This window comes from Corvus hawaiiensis, chromosome 2 (genome assembly GCF_020740725.1).
Source record: "Corvus hawaiiensis isolate bCorHaw1 chromosome 2, bCorHaw1.pri.cur, whole genome shotgun sequence".
Classification (NCBI taxonomy): domain Eukaryota; kingdom Metazoa; phylum Chordata; class Aves; order Passeriformes; family Corvidae; genus Corvus; species Corvus hawaiiensis.
This window is the reverse complement of record NC_063214.1, coordinates 114,457,366-114,474,110: the sequence shown is the minus strand read 5'-3', so window position 1 is coordinate 114,474,110 and position 16,745 is coordinate 114,457,366. Positions and strand designations below refer to the sequence as shown.

At 36.3% G+C, this 16,745-nt stretch overlaps 1 protein-coding gene across 1 annotated transcript in view; it reads left to right on the top strand.

The window, feature by feature from the left end:
• CFAP47 (cilia and flagella associated protein 47) overlaps positions 1 to 16,745 on the top strand; it is a 280,168-nt gene that overhangs the window by 61,061 nt on the left and 202,362 nt on the right. The window contains exons 27-33 of the mRNA XM_048288836.1: positions 2,643 to 2,743; positions 4,800 to 4,928; positions 5,665 to 5,914; positions 6,700 to 6,906; positions 9,899 to 9,992; positions 10,540 to 10,680; positions 13,179 to 13,374. Of these exons, the coding sequence (XP_048144793.1) occupies positions 2,643 to 2,743; positions 4,800 to 4,928; positions 5,665 to 5,914; positions 6,700 to 6,906; positions 9,899 to 9,992; positions 10,540 to 10,680; positions 13,179 to 13,374 (1,118 nt within the window). The remainder of the gene's footprint in view (positions 1 to 2,642; positions 2,744 to 4,799; positions 4,929 to 5,664; positions 5,915 to 6,699; positions 6,907 to 9,898; positions 9,993 to 10,539; positions 10,681 to 13,178; positions 13,375 to 16,745) is intronic.

Here is a 16,745-nt window from a genome sequence, read left to right as displayed (position 1 = left end):
TTCTATTATAACATCTAAATTCTTAACTTAAACTATAAAATCACATTACTATACTTAAAAACCCTTCACCATATCACCCAATGCATTTTCTTACTTATAACTATAGAAACACAGGTTTATGATTGTTCTGCTTCAAGCCTGCACAGCTTTGCCACCACATCAAGCCAAGTTCTTTCTAGGGCTGTAAATCAAATTTACTAATGCTTGTAGAAGTCTCTGCTTTTCTGTTTCCCACACTGAGCCTTCTTTTCTCCTGGCTGAACATTTAGAGCTCTCAGTCTCTCCCCATACAGCAGCTTCTTCAGTCCCTTCTTCATCCTTCAGTCCTGCCCTCCACCATCTCGTGGTCACTGCAGCCACAGTCATGGATGTTAAATCCTTATGATCAATATCAGCTGCAGAATCAGTTGTTGACTTGCAGGATCCATCCACTCACCCTCAATATTTGCATTGTGTTTTCTGTTGGCTGGGTGTATTTATGTCTCTTACTGTGTTACCACAGCAGCCAATGAGGCACATCCTTGGAACAGGGAGGAGCTTTGCTTGCAGCAGCAACATGAGCTCTGAGGCTACTCTGATTTGTACACAGATGCTGTGTGGCTGTTCTTTGTATTCTACATTGTGCAGTTACTACCTTTGCTCTGAGTAGTTTCACTCATGGACTTTGTGTAAGTAGTTCAGATGTACTGCAGTTGTTCTCAAGCACAGTTGTCTGTGTTACTTTATTGTGCAAATCAGAGCCTGAATGAAGATTTCCCCAAATCCCAAACTGGCATTTAGGATGGAGATGGCTGAGTTGCTCATCTCAAACTGAGAAATCAGGAAGCTGACTGAGTTCAATAATACAGACATCTGAGTTACTTTCATGTAACTTGAGAGCTGTCTTTCATTAACCTCTGTACAACTTTCTTCCCCTCCTGCCCCTAAATCAGCTGTCTGAAGCTCACCTGTGTGCCTGCAGAGTATTGAGAGTTGTCATTTATCACAGTGAAGTCATGAGCTGGAAGTTGGCAAACTTTTCTGTGTTGTAGTTATTGATCCCGCGTGTCTTTAAATGGCTTGGTAAAGGTAGAACAAATAGGCCCTGACACTTGTTTTGAGCACGTGCAAATGTACATTTCTTGCACATAGATAGGTGTAGATGTACCTCTAACAGCCATCTGTCCTGCTGATGCCCTGCTGCTGAGATGTTTTTGCTGAATAAAAGCAGAAAGAATGACGTTTGCTACAAGAAATATTATGCTGCAAGGTGCAAGTGGTCAGAGCCCTTGCCTTGCCCCTAGCCAAGTTCCAGTAGGATTGACATTTCCTAAGAGCAAAACAAAGCATTGCAGAGCTGGATTATTTACTTAAATAACTGTTAACTATCAGATTAGAATCTCCATGTGAATAGGTGAGAAAGATGGGTTTGGATTTTCTTGGAACCTTTCTCTATTTATTAAAGTTGTCTTGAAAGCAATATCTAAAATGTTGTGTTTGGAGAGAGAAGTATGAAAAAGGAAACAAAACTACTTTCTGGCATTTTTAAAACAGTTCTGTGTCCCTTGTTTATGTTATTCCACAAAAAATCCCAGTAAAATCTAATTACATCATATTATAAAGAAATTAATCTAAAAGGTCTTTTATTATCTTTTAATATTAATCTAAATTTACAATAAATAGAAATTTATCTTATGTTGTTTAAAGGAACTAGAAAATATATTCATTTATTGTGTGCAAGGTATATTTTCAATATGCATAATTCTCAATATATTAAAGCAAGATGGATATTAGCATGCTGTTTGAATTATTAAAATACATTTTTCTTTTTACTTTTGACAGTTTAGTTGAAACAATTAATTAATATTAATGGTAGTTAATAAGTAAATGGGGACTCCAAACCCAGCTATTTAATAACATAGGACTAAGCTCAGTTTAATTATCTGTCAGTTGCAATGAGCTAAGAGCATAAATACAGATGGCTCCCGGGGTTGCATTGATGGCAATAATTTGCTTGTTGACTACACTCAGAGAGACTGAGGTGAAGTACAAAAAGAGGGTTAAAAGGTGGATTGCTGCACATCAATAAAGCTGCTGCAAGTAGTACAGACACTCTAGTGAACATTGGAGCATAGACATAAATTTCTATTATGTTCCAGCAATTGCAGTCAATATCTTATTGTTTTTAAATTGAGTCTATTTATTTTTAAATATTTATTTTGACATTTCTGTAAAGTCTTGTAGAATAAATGCTACATCAAAATACATGTTGCTTTTCAAGAAAGCTTCACTTGTCAAAAGCTTTAGGAAGTATTATTTAGCAAGTTAGCAGACATCTTTAGGAAACTTATTAATGTCAGTTGTAATTTTAGTAGGTTTTATTTTTCTTTTTGGAAATACAGAGTTAATTTATTTCATGAAATCTCTGCTGACTCTTTCAGACTGAGGATGCACCCATGCTGATAGTAAATCTAAGAAGTGGAAATACTGTACTAAACTTCAGCATTTTGATAGGTGCAGTCCCACCTGTGTAATCTGCTGAACCACTAGAAAAGAATGAAGGAGTTCTGACACCTTTATTCTGTCTTTTGTTCTTGTGCTGGCCTATCTTGATTATCATTGCTCCATAGAAAACAGTAACTTTTATATTTTGCTTTCAACAGGTTCTCATATCAGGTTGCTGGAACAGCAGACAATTGTCTTCTTACCTTATACCCGTACTTGGCATTGCACTGCTCTGATCAAAAAATTATCTGGAGAAGCAGTAAGCAGTCAACATTCTATCTCTGAAATTATGTTATGTCCATTAGTATTATCAGTGTTTTCAGGGTGATAACAGGAATGTGATCATCAAGATAGCATTTTCCCTCATTTATTGAAGGGGAATACTACAATTAAACTTTTAAAACCTTTTAATGTCTTCAGTTTTCTTGTTGCAAATGAAGAGAAGTTAAATAAATGATTAGTTAATGTTTATTGAAAAATATTGAACAAACTTAAATCTGACAGAATGTTTTGTGAAGTGTTTAAAGTATGAGCAGAGAAAACAGCCAAAACATTACAGAATCAGTTAATTTGAATTCTATTGATAGACAATGATCATATGGTTTGAAGAAAGCAAAAGGGAAGCCACATGGTGTTATTTTAAAATGTGATCATTATTTGCCTATTGGGAATAGTTTTCAGGGTTTTTAACTCCTGTCCTTGAAGGGAGAAGGGCACAGCTATCTTTTAAGGCCTAATAAAAGCCTGTGGTGAGAGAGCAGAAATATTTTTATCTGCAGTATGTCTCCCTGCCTACTTCCCTCTGCCTGCCTCTGTCTCTATATCTCTGCCTGTGTCCTCCCTCCTGAACCCCTCTCTGATGCCTCAGTGATCTGTAATCTCTTTGTGCGTGGCTGTGCTTATGGGAAGAGATTGGGATCATTGTATAATTCAGGTTGGAAGGGATCCCTCAGAAGCCATCTAATCCAACCTCCTGCTTAAAGCAGGTTCAGTATGGGGTAAATGATTATGGTTTTTTATAGCTGTGTATGGGATCTGATGTATTTTGGTGAAATAGACAAGTTTTTCAGGTAAGCAAGTAAGTCCTTAGATCTGAGACAGATTTAGCATCAAAGACTGAATTCTAAGACTATGTTAACTTAACGTAAGTGTGTTACTCAGAGTATTTAAGAGAGAAGAGAATTTGTACTTGGAAAGTTGAGAAAGGGATTAGCAAGAAGACAAGTAATGTTTTGGTTTTCTTCACCCAAATAGAAGATAGGTATAGGTACTACATCATTCAGGGATCATAGTGCAGTTAAATGAAGACAGGAAGGGGAAAAAGTATTATCTCTTATTCATGTGTGATTTTTTTTTTTTTTTTTGTGACCAATAGACCATTTTTGCAAGCTTGTTTTCCAAAGATACTTTGTATGTTTCCCTTGAGGATTAAGCCAAAAATGAATTGATGGTTTTATAAGAAATGATCTCCCATTAATAATGGGATATTTCTGTCCTGCATTGATTGCTTATTGTTCACACATCAGTTTGTGTCAGTTTTAATGCAAGTCATTACTCCTAAATTCCTTGAGTCTTTTTTATGTGATTTTGTATAGACTGTGTTGGTGTGGAATGCTGTTTAATGTGACCCAACCATATCTATATAAAACAGTGTCTTTGAAAGGTACCCAGGAAGTCTTTGCCTCCACTCTGACACCATGCTCATTTCACTTGCTACAGATGATAAAAATAGCAGTGCCAGCAATCAAAGTTAAAAGATACTCATACAGAGTTCTTCCTTCTCTTAGTGGTGTGTTTGCTTCCCTGGAAACTATGCTTGGTGCCTCTTTTGTTTTGGAGTGACAACAGAGGGCCCTCTAATCCTATCTTAGGCCAACATGAGAATGTCAGAACATCTGTTACCTCAGAACTGATAGATTGATAAAGTTTACTTTTGAGTTTGATTTGTAAAATATGTGTTGTTGAGTCTGAAAGAGCTTGATAATGATGTGCTGAGACTCATTACACAGCTGTGAACAAGAAGTCCTTAAGAATATTTTGTTCATGACAGAATTCTTGAATTAACATTGTTCTGATAGGTGCCTTTCAGCAAGTAGAAGGACACATCCTGTAAAATATACAGTTAATGGAAAAAAAAAAAAAAGCATGAAATTTTAATGACCAAAGTGAGATTTTTGTGAGTCAAGTAAGAAATGTTACTTCATTAATTGAAGCATGAAGTAGAAAAATATAGAAGTAGACAGTAATTTGTAATTTGTTAGAATACAGGCAATAAAATATGTTTTCTCAACTGCAACTTGAATCTTGTTTTACAGACAAAAAAGACCTCAGCACTGGAGAAGTTGTTCTACAGCCATGTTTTACATCACCATCACCTTCATGTAGTATTTCCACAAGTTGTTTCGGTGCAACTACTGGCTCAACCTATGAAGATTCTATATCAGGCATAGTACAGCACATAAAATCAATGCTCTTATAAAGAATGTACCTCTTTTCTCCACATTGTATTCTTTTTTTCTTCTTAAATCCCAATAAGATTTTTTTTTTATTCACGAAGGTATAAATTAATTTTATTTTTGCATCATTTAATGAAACTGCAACAGTGGTATTAAAATACACCTTCAAGGATGGAGTCACCTAAGTTATTTGTGCTATAAGGAAAATTATTGTTTGTTTTCTTAGCTACCTTTTTGTGCAATGATATTGTTGTTAACATATATAATATGAGTTATGAGCAGATCAGAATTTAGGAGTGAAAAAGTCTAACAAAGGGGAGTAAAGTCCAAAGGCTTATAGATATAGTGGGAGTTGTACCTGTACAATAACTGTTCAAGTGAACTAGCAGTGACTGACGGGCAAAGCCATGTCTGTTGGAACTGTGTGTGAGACTGATCCTTTTAAGATTGCTGGCTGTAGCTTTGTAAGCCGTGCCTGAATTTATTTTTTGCTGACTGGGTAATGCTTTTTCCTGAAAGTGAAATTAGATTTCAGTATATAATTTGTTCTATTCCTAAGATGTGTGCATGTAATTTAAATAGTTTTTTTCCTAAAATAAGTGGATCATTTGTTGTGTGACAGTTTTTTGTTCTTTGAAAACAATTGTGTGTTAAATATTTTTGTACTAGACAAAAATGGGGAAATAAGAAATCTTTCTTGATTTTTTTTGTGTGTATCATTCAGAGAGTACCACTTTTGAAAGTGAGAGTGATGAATATGGAAGTGAGGAGAGTGAAGAAACAAGTGAAGAGAGTGAAACTGACAGTGGAAGTGATAGGAAAGGAAATAAACTTGAATTATCATTTTTTCCTGATGAAGATAAGGAGGAGTACATCTTCTTTCAAAAGACCCTAACTGCAGTGAAGACTTGGTTCACGCTCTTTGGCTGGTCTAAGGGACAAAATCCCATTTCAATACCTTATTCACTGAGACGGTAATTCATGTCTGCCTAGCACTAACTCCTGTCTCTCATAACGTGCTAACATCTACTCAAGTGGCTTGGATATGATCTAAGGAATATAAACACATTCTAATGCACAGTTTTCTATTAAAATTGTAGCTTCTGTATGGTGCTTATATGAAAATGCCAACCAGGTGTTAGTTTTAACTTTCTAAAATATATTTTCAACTATGATACCCTCACGTATCTCAATGCAGTGTATGTCAAATATGCAGTTCAAACTATACGTCACCTTCTTAAGTGAAATTGATTCTCCTCCAAGGCTGAACACAGTTCTAGCTTTCATCCCTTCTTTGGTGGCATAAGTAAGTGCTTTAACAATATGTCTTTTTCCCTCCCATAATCTAAAGATTGAGAAACAGATGAGAAAGAATATTTTATAATCAAGAGTCTTGCAAGCACCCTGGAAATATATCAGTTGTGGTGGCATCACTTAGTTAATCTTATCTAGCTTGGTACTAAATACTGAAGAAGCCACTCTCCTGGGACACAATCACATAGACATTTATAAACATGATAAAAATCCAAATTATGTTTGACAGAAAGATTTTTTATTTATGAAGGAATAAATATTCCATGCAGTTCAAAATTCTTACTTTATTTTGAAAGTTCTGTAAAGATGAAAAAGTGCTGTACTTTCCAACCTTCCTTGCTGCTGTTTTTAATTCATGGTTTGTTAAATTAGCATTGTGATACATGTAATTGTAGCTCATTTTGTGCATTTAAAAGAATAATATCAAAGACTTTTTCTCTCTTAGTGATGTATGTATAGTCCAGCTAACCGTTGCACAAGAAAAGAATTTTATACGAAAACTTGACAAAGATAAGGGTTTTTATGAGATGTTATTGCGTCTGAATGGAGAACCACTACCAGGCATTGCAGCGAGCCAGTCATTGCCCACTAATCCAGTAGAACGAATGTTCCAGCTCCACTGGCAGCATTCTGAATTGCTTTCTTTCCTTAAGTAAGTACAAGTATGATGAGATATCCATGAATGCATCTTATCTTTCATTTTTTTTAAAATTAGCGTACTTCAAGCATGGTTCTAACTAAATGGTATACAGTGGGTGTAAGGTTTCCTTTATGCTTTTTGTGGGATAAGACTTATGTATTATAACCTTTCATTTATTTTTACCAAGGTTATCTGCAGTTTACATTAATCAAAATGTTCTTTGGTGGGTTTATATCCAACACAGGAATTCCTCAGGAACTCTGCTTCCTTAATTGCAAAAGATGGCTCTCAACCTCATTTCTTAGAGAGACTCACTAGACAGTCAGATCAACCTTTTCATTTATGATCTCACCGTTCCACTGATGCTCTTGGTGGAGCTGGATGACTCTTATGTGCAATCTTCCCATTGAGATTTTCCAGGAATCTAGGAATCTTGAAACTAGCATGAATGATGTTTGTTAAAATTATGAGTTTTGGGGTAAGTGGATGTGGATCCCAACCCTTTTCGATAAGAATAACAGGAACTGGAAAGAAATACTTAAGTGTTTCTAATGTAGTTTCTTGGGAATTTTTTTAAAGCTATTTAATAGCTAAATTTTAATAAAAGCGTTCAGTTTTACTGAGCTTTGGCTGTTAGGTCATGGATGTATTCAGAGCAGAATTGAAGCAGCAGCCAGTTGGTCATGGCTAAGTCCAGTGCCTCTGTACACAGATGCATTGAGGATGGTTGTTGAGGTCAAATGATCAGACATGAAGTAGTAATCCATAACAATCCTAGAAAAACAACACAGGTTTTCATAGAAAAGCATTTCTAGCTGGACTCCTTTGCTTGTATTTATTTTGATGATCTTGGAAGTCTTTTCCAATCTGAACTCTTTTATAATTAATTTGGTGCTCATTTTGTGCTTGACGTTACCACATCCTGTTAGTTTTCTGCTTCTCCTAGTTTGTGTGAATCCTACAAGATTTCTTTTTTGCTCCTGATTTATGGATCTACTTTTTCTATTTGTGCATTGTAGGATCATCTAGAATTTCCTCACAGGTGTTCGTAGACCATAGTACAAAAATGTGTGATATTTGCATTGCTGGCATGACTTTGTATAATGATGGAAAGATGTTTACAGCCAGCTGAGATATGAGTAACTTATCTGTGATCTGCTATCCCTGCACGTTCACTGTGATTTGTGGAAAGTCAGCAGATTGTTCTTGGCTTTCTTACACCAACCTCTTCTTTCTGGTCAGCATAGTTCAAATAAAGTATAATTTTTATTTCAAATTTTCCCCTTGCCAAAGCAGATGCATGGTGCTCAGTGTTTCAAGCAACATTCCAAGTATCAGTTTTATTGTCCTCCACTCAAAAGGTTTCCTTGGTGCATTACCACAGCAGTAAAGGAAAAGTTTGAGTATTTTACAGAACAACTAAGTTGTTGCAAGCCCTGTGTCTTGAGAAGAAATGCCTTAACAGTGTGACAGTATTGATCTTGGACAACTGGCATCATGTTAAATATTAACCTGCATGAAGCAGAATTCTTTTAAGACAGTGTTCCTCAGTAGCAAAATGCAGCCAGTTATGAGAACATTCAGTTAGACAGAGCTTTTCTGTGATGACATGGAACGTCGTTCCGTGCTTTTCTTGGAATGAAAATTATAGAGTACACCGACTCCTATGTATTTACCAAGTAAAAATGTCAAAAGAAAGATAGGACACCTGAAAAGATTAATACTGTATAGCTTTCAAATTTTTTAATTTGGGACAAGCTGAAGTTTAAAAGAGATTTCATGGAACAGAGTCTATGGGTTAGTGGAAAATGGGAATTTCAGACATGGTGAGTTTTAGAACCAGACTGCTAACTTCATGCTGTTTTTGTGTCCCTGATTAAAATATTTTTGTTTTAAACAATATGCTAGGTAATTGTATGAAACATGACATTTCAATAATTTGAAAAGATAAAGAATAATTTTCCAAGTAAAATATGGAAATTGAAATTGTACTCTTACTAGAAAAATATAATTCTGTGAGAAGAGTAATAATTTGTCATGATCCTAATTACAAACTGTGCTATTTGACTTTTAATGTACAAATTAAATTTATTTTGGACTGTATGGTACTGGAAAAGCATGATCATTTCATTTGGATGAAAGACTAGTTATATAAGAAGAAATGCTAATTTAATTTTTATTCACGTTAACCATCTTAAAAACTCAGAGAACAATTTAAATCTAGATATGCTGTGATAATCTTCCTGACCTAAAAGTCAGGAAGCTTTTCTGTTCTCCTGAGAAACATAAACTTCAAAATTCTACCTTGTTTTGCTTTCTTTCCAGCACATTTGTTTAAACTGTGTCATTTGAGATAAGGAATAGTCTTTCTTCAATTGGAAATTAACTTTTTTGGTATTCAGTCTAATGAAGTTGCCTTTTGTTACAGCAATTACTTTTTTTGTTGCATTTATTAGTAACTTGTGAAGAGATGGCAGGTCCATTGAGAGTTTTGAAATACCTTTGCTTACACCCATAAGACTTCCAGTATCATTTGTAAATATGAAACTGCAGACAGATAAAAATATCAGCAAGTTTCAGTTCTGCTGATGTGACGCAACACTGGTCATTTGGCTTTCACATGGAAATGGATATTATTTGTTTTTGGTGCTTTGTGTTATAATAAATCCTTTATGGAGGAGCAGTGCTTATAGAGAAGCCAATCTGTCCAGAGTTGTATGTTCTTTTAGTGTGTAGCTGTAGGCATAGGAATTGAACATGAGCTTCTATTCATGAAGCTCATCTAAAAAAAAAAAAAAAAAAATATATATATATATATATATATATATATATATATATGCATGCTTGTATAAAGCAATTAAGAGAGCTGGATCACTAGTCCAGAGGCTAGTTAGATAGAACACAGTGGAGATTACACATAGGTTGAACAAGTTGAAAAACTTGGACTTCTCTGAAAAATAATTATCTTTCCTGCCTATTAACTTTTCCTTCTTCATGATTTCAGAAGCCGAGGAGCATGTCTTTCTCATGTTATGCCAGAATTTCTGCTTGCACCTGAAGATTATAAGATATGGGCTGAAGTGAATACTGGACTGAAGGTGGGTAGGTTCGGTGTTTTTTCTCTTTTTAACAAAGCCCAAGTGCTTACTTTCAGTCCTTTGAATACTAATGGAAGTTCTTGGTGGGTCATGAGTGTTCTTACTGTGGTGACTGTTTTGGGTTGCATAAATCTAAGCACATGTGTGAGACTGAGTAGAGATTTAAGCTTACTCCAACATTTACATTTGTCTCCCCTGGTTTTTTTCCATTCCTTCTGATACTATTGATACCTGCTATTGATGTCCAACAGATATGTTTTAAAGCAGAGATCAGATTATTGTACAGATTTCACCATTTTTAAAAGAAATATTTTGTGTGTTGTCTCTGTTTCCTGATTGCTTCTTTTAACTCCTGTGAATCCTTTATTATGGTTCTTATTCCTGAGATAGCAGCAAACTGCGAATTGTTCTAATGTTGGTCACTATTGCACTATAGTAGATGTTAACAGCCATTTATGCCATTGATTCATTATTGTCCTTGTGTGAATTTCCTGTCCAAACTGCTAAAATGAATATGGAAAAAAAATTCCCATCCTTTTGTCTGTAGTGTTTCACACCTGAGGTGAAGAAAGGAAGTATGAGAAGCTCAGGCAAATTAAGTCACAAGCGTATCTTCATTCTGGAGGACAGCACATTTGAGACAATGAGCAAACGAGCTTGGACAGATGTGCTACTGCAGATATACAAGGTAAATTTCAGGTACATTTACTACCAGCTTCTGAAGAAATGATGGCCAAAAGCTTTATTTTGAAAAAGATCTGTGGTATATTGGAGGTTTATTTTTTTCTAAAACACATCTTTAAAACTAAATACCTGTAAGTATTTTATTTCTCTGTAACAGAGAAGAAAAAAGAGAGTGAGAATATTTTAATTTTCTTTAAAACTTTAGAAGTGTGTTAATATGTTCAAACTAGGAAATGTTATATTAGAACAGTCTGCCTTTTGTAGAATTAAATGTTATAGAAATATTATTGCTAGTAAAGAAAACTCTGTCATACTTTTGTGTTACCCTGCTTAGAAGCCCTTTTCACTGGACATAATTGCCTACATGTATAACTGTAGTATTTATTATCTTACATTAGAATGCAATGTTTATGCATTTTTTTTATAATACTATTCCTTTTAAAATACGATCCACTTGGTCAGTATAGACTTCTCAAATTTTGTTCAGTTTTATTTTTACTGATGCTAGAGAAGAATCTTGGGTGTCTAAATCGTGTTTTCCAAAGTAAATGTGCTCATAAATGATCAGTAACATTTATGTGCCTAGAAGAAATACTATTTTATTTCTGTTCCAAGAGATGGAAAATAGATTAAAAATACAGCTAATATTTGGGCTTCCCAGTACAAGTCAGACATGGAGGTACTGGAGTGTGACTTCAATGAAGAGTCCCACAGGTGATTTAAGAGACTGGAGCATCTGTCATACAGAGAGAGACCAAAAGAGCTGAGACTGTTCAGCCAGGAGAAGAGAAGGCTCAGAGGAGGAGGGGGGTGTCTCTAAACAATTCGTGTAAATACCTAATGGGAAGTAGTAAAGAGGGCAGGGCCAGACTCCTTGGTAGTGCCTCATGACACGGTAAGGGGCACCAGGCACGAACTGAGATGCAGGAAATGCCTTTAAACTTAAGAAACCTCTTTCCTGTCGGAGTGGTCACACACTAGAATAGATTGCCTGATGGGGTTGTGGAGATACTGTTCTTGGAGATGTCCAAAACCCAACTGAACACAATCCTGGCAAAGCAGTCTAACTGATCTTGTAGCAGGAGATTTAGACCAGGCAATCTCTGGAATTGCCTTCAAACCTCAACTATTCTCTGATTATGTGATTATTGATTGGAAAAGCGTAATAAAAAATAGCAAAAATTATATTAAAGAAGGTATGTACCAGAGATGTAGAGTTGATCTAGAAAAAAACGAGGAGGAAAATAGCTGAGAGAGGAACAGAGCTGAACCAGTGTGTGTACATGGGCTGAAACAGATGACCTAAGAACACATGGGAACATGGGTGTGGAAAAATGCAATCATAGTGACCAGAAAGGAAGTCACTTTGCTGTTCTTTTAATTTGCTGTAGTATTCATAGGTATATGACAGACTAGCACAGAGCAAAACCCTACCAAAATTAATAGTATCCATGTATGTTTTATTTGGGTTTGATTTTTTTTTCCTGATGAGATGAAACCCTAAAAAATAGGTAGCTTGAAATGCCTTGGTTCAATCAGGTTTTATATCAGTCAGTATCAATCCAGGCTGGGAGATGAACAGATCACACTCAGCTCTGCTGAGAAGTGCTTGGAGATGCTGGTGGATGAGCAGCTGGACATGAGCCAGCCATGTGCACTTGCAGCCCAGAAAAAACAAATTTTGTCCTGAATTTTATTTTAGGCCTATAATGTGAATCTTTTCAGGAGAAACGTAATTTGGACCTAAATACACAGCTGGGTTATGAAAGATACAATTTGAATGTTTGTAGATTGCACTGAACATCAATAGTAGTTCAGCAATTAGTGCTTTGGATAGAATATGTACAGTAATTCTTGGAATACAGATGACCTAGTGATTTCACAGGGTTCATCAAAACTTGGAGAAAAGTTGAAAACAAAAAATATTTAAAATGACAGAATATCTCAAGTTGGAAGGGACCCATAAGGATCATCAAGTCCAACTCTCATCTCCTTACAGGACTACCTAAACTAAACCATATGACTAAGAGCATTCTCCAGATGCTCCCCGAACTCTGACAGACTTGATGCCATGACCATTTCCCCGGGGAGCCTGTTCCAGTGACTGACCACCCACTGTGTGCAGAGCCTTCTCCTAAGATCCAAACTTCCCCTGTTGCAGCTTCATTCCATTTCCTTGTGTCCATATTGCTAATCATCAGGGAGAACAGATTGGCACCTCCCTCTCCTCTGCCCACCATGAGGAAGTTGTAGACTGTGGTGAGGTCACTCTTCAGCCTTCTCCAAGCTGAGCAAACCAAGTGATTTCAGCTGCTTTTTGTATGTCTTGCCCTTGAGACTTTTCACTGTCCTGTGTAGTGGTTATGTGGGTGCTAAAGTGCAATCTCCTAAACCTTTTCTAAATTAGAAAACCTTTCAAGTTTGAACTGTTTTTTTTTCTTTATCTGTCAACTCAAAAATATTTTTACAGTTCACGCTTTAAAACACTTTTTATCATTTCAGGTGTTCGTTCTTCCACGCGTTTCTTCCCGTATTGTTCCTGACCCATCAAGCTTGGAAAGCTTGCAGAACATGCCAGGAATAAAATCAGAACCTTTATGCAGTAATATTTATTCTCGATATGAAAGAACCATCCTCATCTGGTTAAATAAACATTATGAGAAAAACCGAAAAACTGTGTGGAAAGATAGTCAAAGAGGTGAGATAATTCTTTCACTATGTTCTTTCTTCTATTACTCTTTTTGTAGACTTTTGCAATAGTTGTACATAGAGATACTGTGACAACTTGCCACTGAAAGTATTTTTTTGTATAAATTATTGCCTACCCATATGTATTTCCTTTCCTTGTGTTTCTGTTTTCCAAGATCAGTGGCTTTTGATTAGCACTGTTCATGATGTATCTTCTGTGTTCTATGTGTTATAGGTTTTAATTAGGCATAAAGGGTGATGTGAACCTTCTCACTTTCTTCTTTCCCTTAAGGAAAGTGCTAACATTAATTACTTTATCTTAATTTTCCTGTTTATAGTCACACACCCACAGAGTTGTTACTATTTGTGCTTCTAGGGGTATGTTTGAGAGCTGCCTTTTCAGAATTTTTAGAATATTTTTGTATGTCCTTTATTCAATGACATTTGGGAAGGCAGTAGAGTCCAAGGTTCCAGATTATGAATCTTGTCCTGCTTGCAAGGGCAGGTTGACTCTCATAATTGCTTGAATAAGGTTAGATAAAATTACCTTTTCCATTTAAGACTGATCTAGGCAGTTCTGGTCTTCAAATCTGATAAAACTGTTCAACCACTAGTAATTATTACTTCTGTTTTCTTTCATGATTTTTGCCTTTTGCGTCTTGACCCTAACTTCATTGCCTTTTTCAGCAGTAATTTTGGATGTGTGGTGAACCCCAAGAAAGGCCAGTCTGTTGATAAGCAGGGATGACCTCCAGAATGGCTCATAAGCCGCATATGGAAAAAATTTCCTGGTGTAATTTTTGCCTCAAGCAATGTCTGACCTGTCTGAATTATGGATACTCTATTTGGATATCATCTTCCATAAGTCTCATTTGGGCAGAATTTCTGTCTTGCATATGCTTTGAATATCCCTTTGCTTTTCTCATTTTACTGTGTAGAAGCAAATTATAATGGCTTATAATTGTACACATGAAATATAAGATTCTGTGCCCACTTATATGTTGAATACTTCTGCTTTTAAGATTGAAATGTTAGTCTATACCCCCTGCATCCAACAGCATATAGAAATATAGAAATATATATAGAAATATATTTCTAGCTGTCAATTTGTAGTTTGGGTCTGATCTTATGATTAACTTGGGGAGCTCCCTAGCTAAATAACACGCCCTGCAGGAAGTAGGTGTATTTGCAATATATTATTTTTTCTTATCTGTGCCGGCTTTAGTGGAGCTTCCTTGCAGTTGCAAGCACTGCTCTGCTGGGCTTTTCTGAGCCCCCTGTGTATAGATGACAACTTTCAGAGACAATGGCTCTGTCTGGCCAGGGTTGTGGCTCACTGTAAATGCTGCATGGATAAATTCCCCATCCCCATCTGTCTGTTCTCTGGGTTTCAGGCTCCAGTAATACCTGGGTCTTGAGGTGTGGCTGGCCTTGTTCTGGTCTGTGGGAGCTCAGTGGGGAGAATCTGAGTGTCAAAATACATCTTATTTAACATTAAACTTTTAATTGATTTACAGTCCCTAAAGATGAGATGAATCTGAATCCTAAAGTGCAGATCTAGTGGATGTTACCAGATAAAAAAGCTGCAGATGTCCAAGTAGAATATGTACTGAGGATGCATTTTAAGGAATCAATTACTGAAAGTGTAATTTTAGTTGCCTAAGAGTATGTAATGAATTATAATATAAAAATGAGGAGTCTGTTTTTAATAAGTCATCATATAGTTATCAGCAATTGTAAAGTAAGGGTTTTAAAAAAGTTATTTAGTTCTAAAGGCTCCCCAAATTCGGCACCCAAAACCAGCAATTTAATTACAATATTGGTGTTCTTAGAAAATAATAATAACTTCTGCTGAATTGTGCTGTCAGTACAGATAACTTACTAGGTTGATATATTCATTAGTGCAAATCTGTATCTTTGTTGTAGCTTTGACTCTGGGTCACAGATGAAGATGAATTCTGTGGTTACTGCCAGAGGACATTTTTCTGAATTGCAGTTCTCACCTACAATTTCACTTAATTATACTTTTCTGCTTTCAGAGAAGTGCAGGATTGAAATGAGAAGGCAGAGTTAAGCTATACTTCCTGCATATGGGAAGTTACAGATACTGCCTTTCTATATCAGCTTCTTTATAGGTGTTTTGGTTCATGAGTTCTGTATTCTCTTTTCTGTAGGACACACAGAAATAACCTGATGTATGCACATAATCATGCCCTTTTCTTTTGCTTCTATTTCCGTTTCTCTCCTAAAACTGCATAAATGAGCATTGGCAAAGATCTAATGATCCAAAAAAAGAGAGAAAGTTCTGAAAATCTGTGAAATTTGTAGTCTTAGTGTAATGCCTTTGCATTATGAAAGCTTTTAGTTGTACAATCTTACACTGTTTTGTTTCAGAGATGACCTGCCTCACTATGTTTTTGAATCCTCTGCTTTAGCCTTCACTTTCCTCTTGCTTTTGCTGCCTCAGAATGAATTGGTGTCTATTACTGTGCTGTTCTTTCTGCCAAATGAGGCAGAGAATCTGACAGCAAAGAACAGAGAAAAGACCTGAGGGATTCAATGCCTTCTTCTTTCACTTTGGTCTTTACTGGTTAAGATTGGGCACCGAGCAATCCCAGGCCTTTGAGATGAAAGGGAAAGTCTGGAACAAGGAAGACTTGTGGAGGAGGATCAGATTAGGGAGCCACTGGACAAACACAAACCCATGGGACCCAATGGGGTTCACCATGGGCTGAGAGATCTGGGCAATGTTATTGCAAGGTCACATTCACTAACCTTGGAAGGGTCAGGACAATCAGGGGGCAAGTCTGGAACAGGTTTGGAAGAGACGTCATTCCCATCCTGAAAGAGAATCCAGGAAGCTACAAAGCCAATCACCCTCATCTTGTCTATTGAGATGTTGATGGAATAAATAATCTTTGCAAACATCACCAAACATACAAAGTACAGGAACATTTTTGTGAGTAGTCCCCATGAATTTATAGAGGGATAATCATGCTGGATCAACCTGATTGCCTTCCATGATGACATGGCCAGGTCAGTGGACAGGGGGAGAGCATGGATGTTTATCTCAGCTTGGGCAAGGCCTTCAACATCCTGCTGTAACATCCTCATAACCAAACTGGTGAAGTCCAGGCCAGTTAAGAGCCCAGTGAGGATGGCTGAAATTAGGCTGAACTGCCAGGATCAATGGGTTATGGTCAGTGGCACAAGGTCTGGCTGGAGTCTGTCACCAGTAATATTCTCCAGGGGTCATTAGTGTGAATTTGTTTTTTAAGATCATACACAGGAGAAGAGCTTATATATCTTGTCAGATTTAATATTCTGATATACTATTGGTCCTTTAAGTTTTATGACATTAAGGTTAATCTAAACATTTAT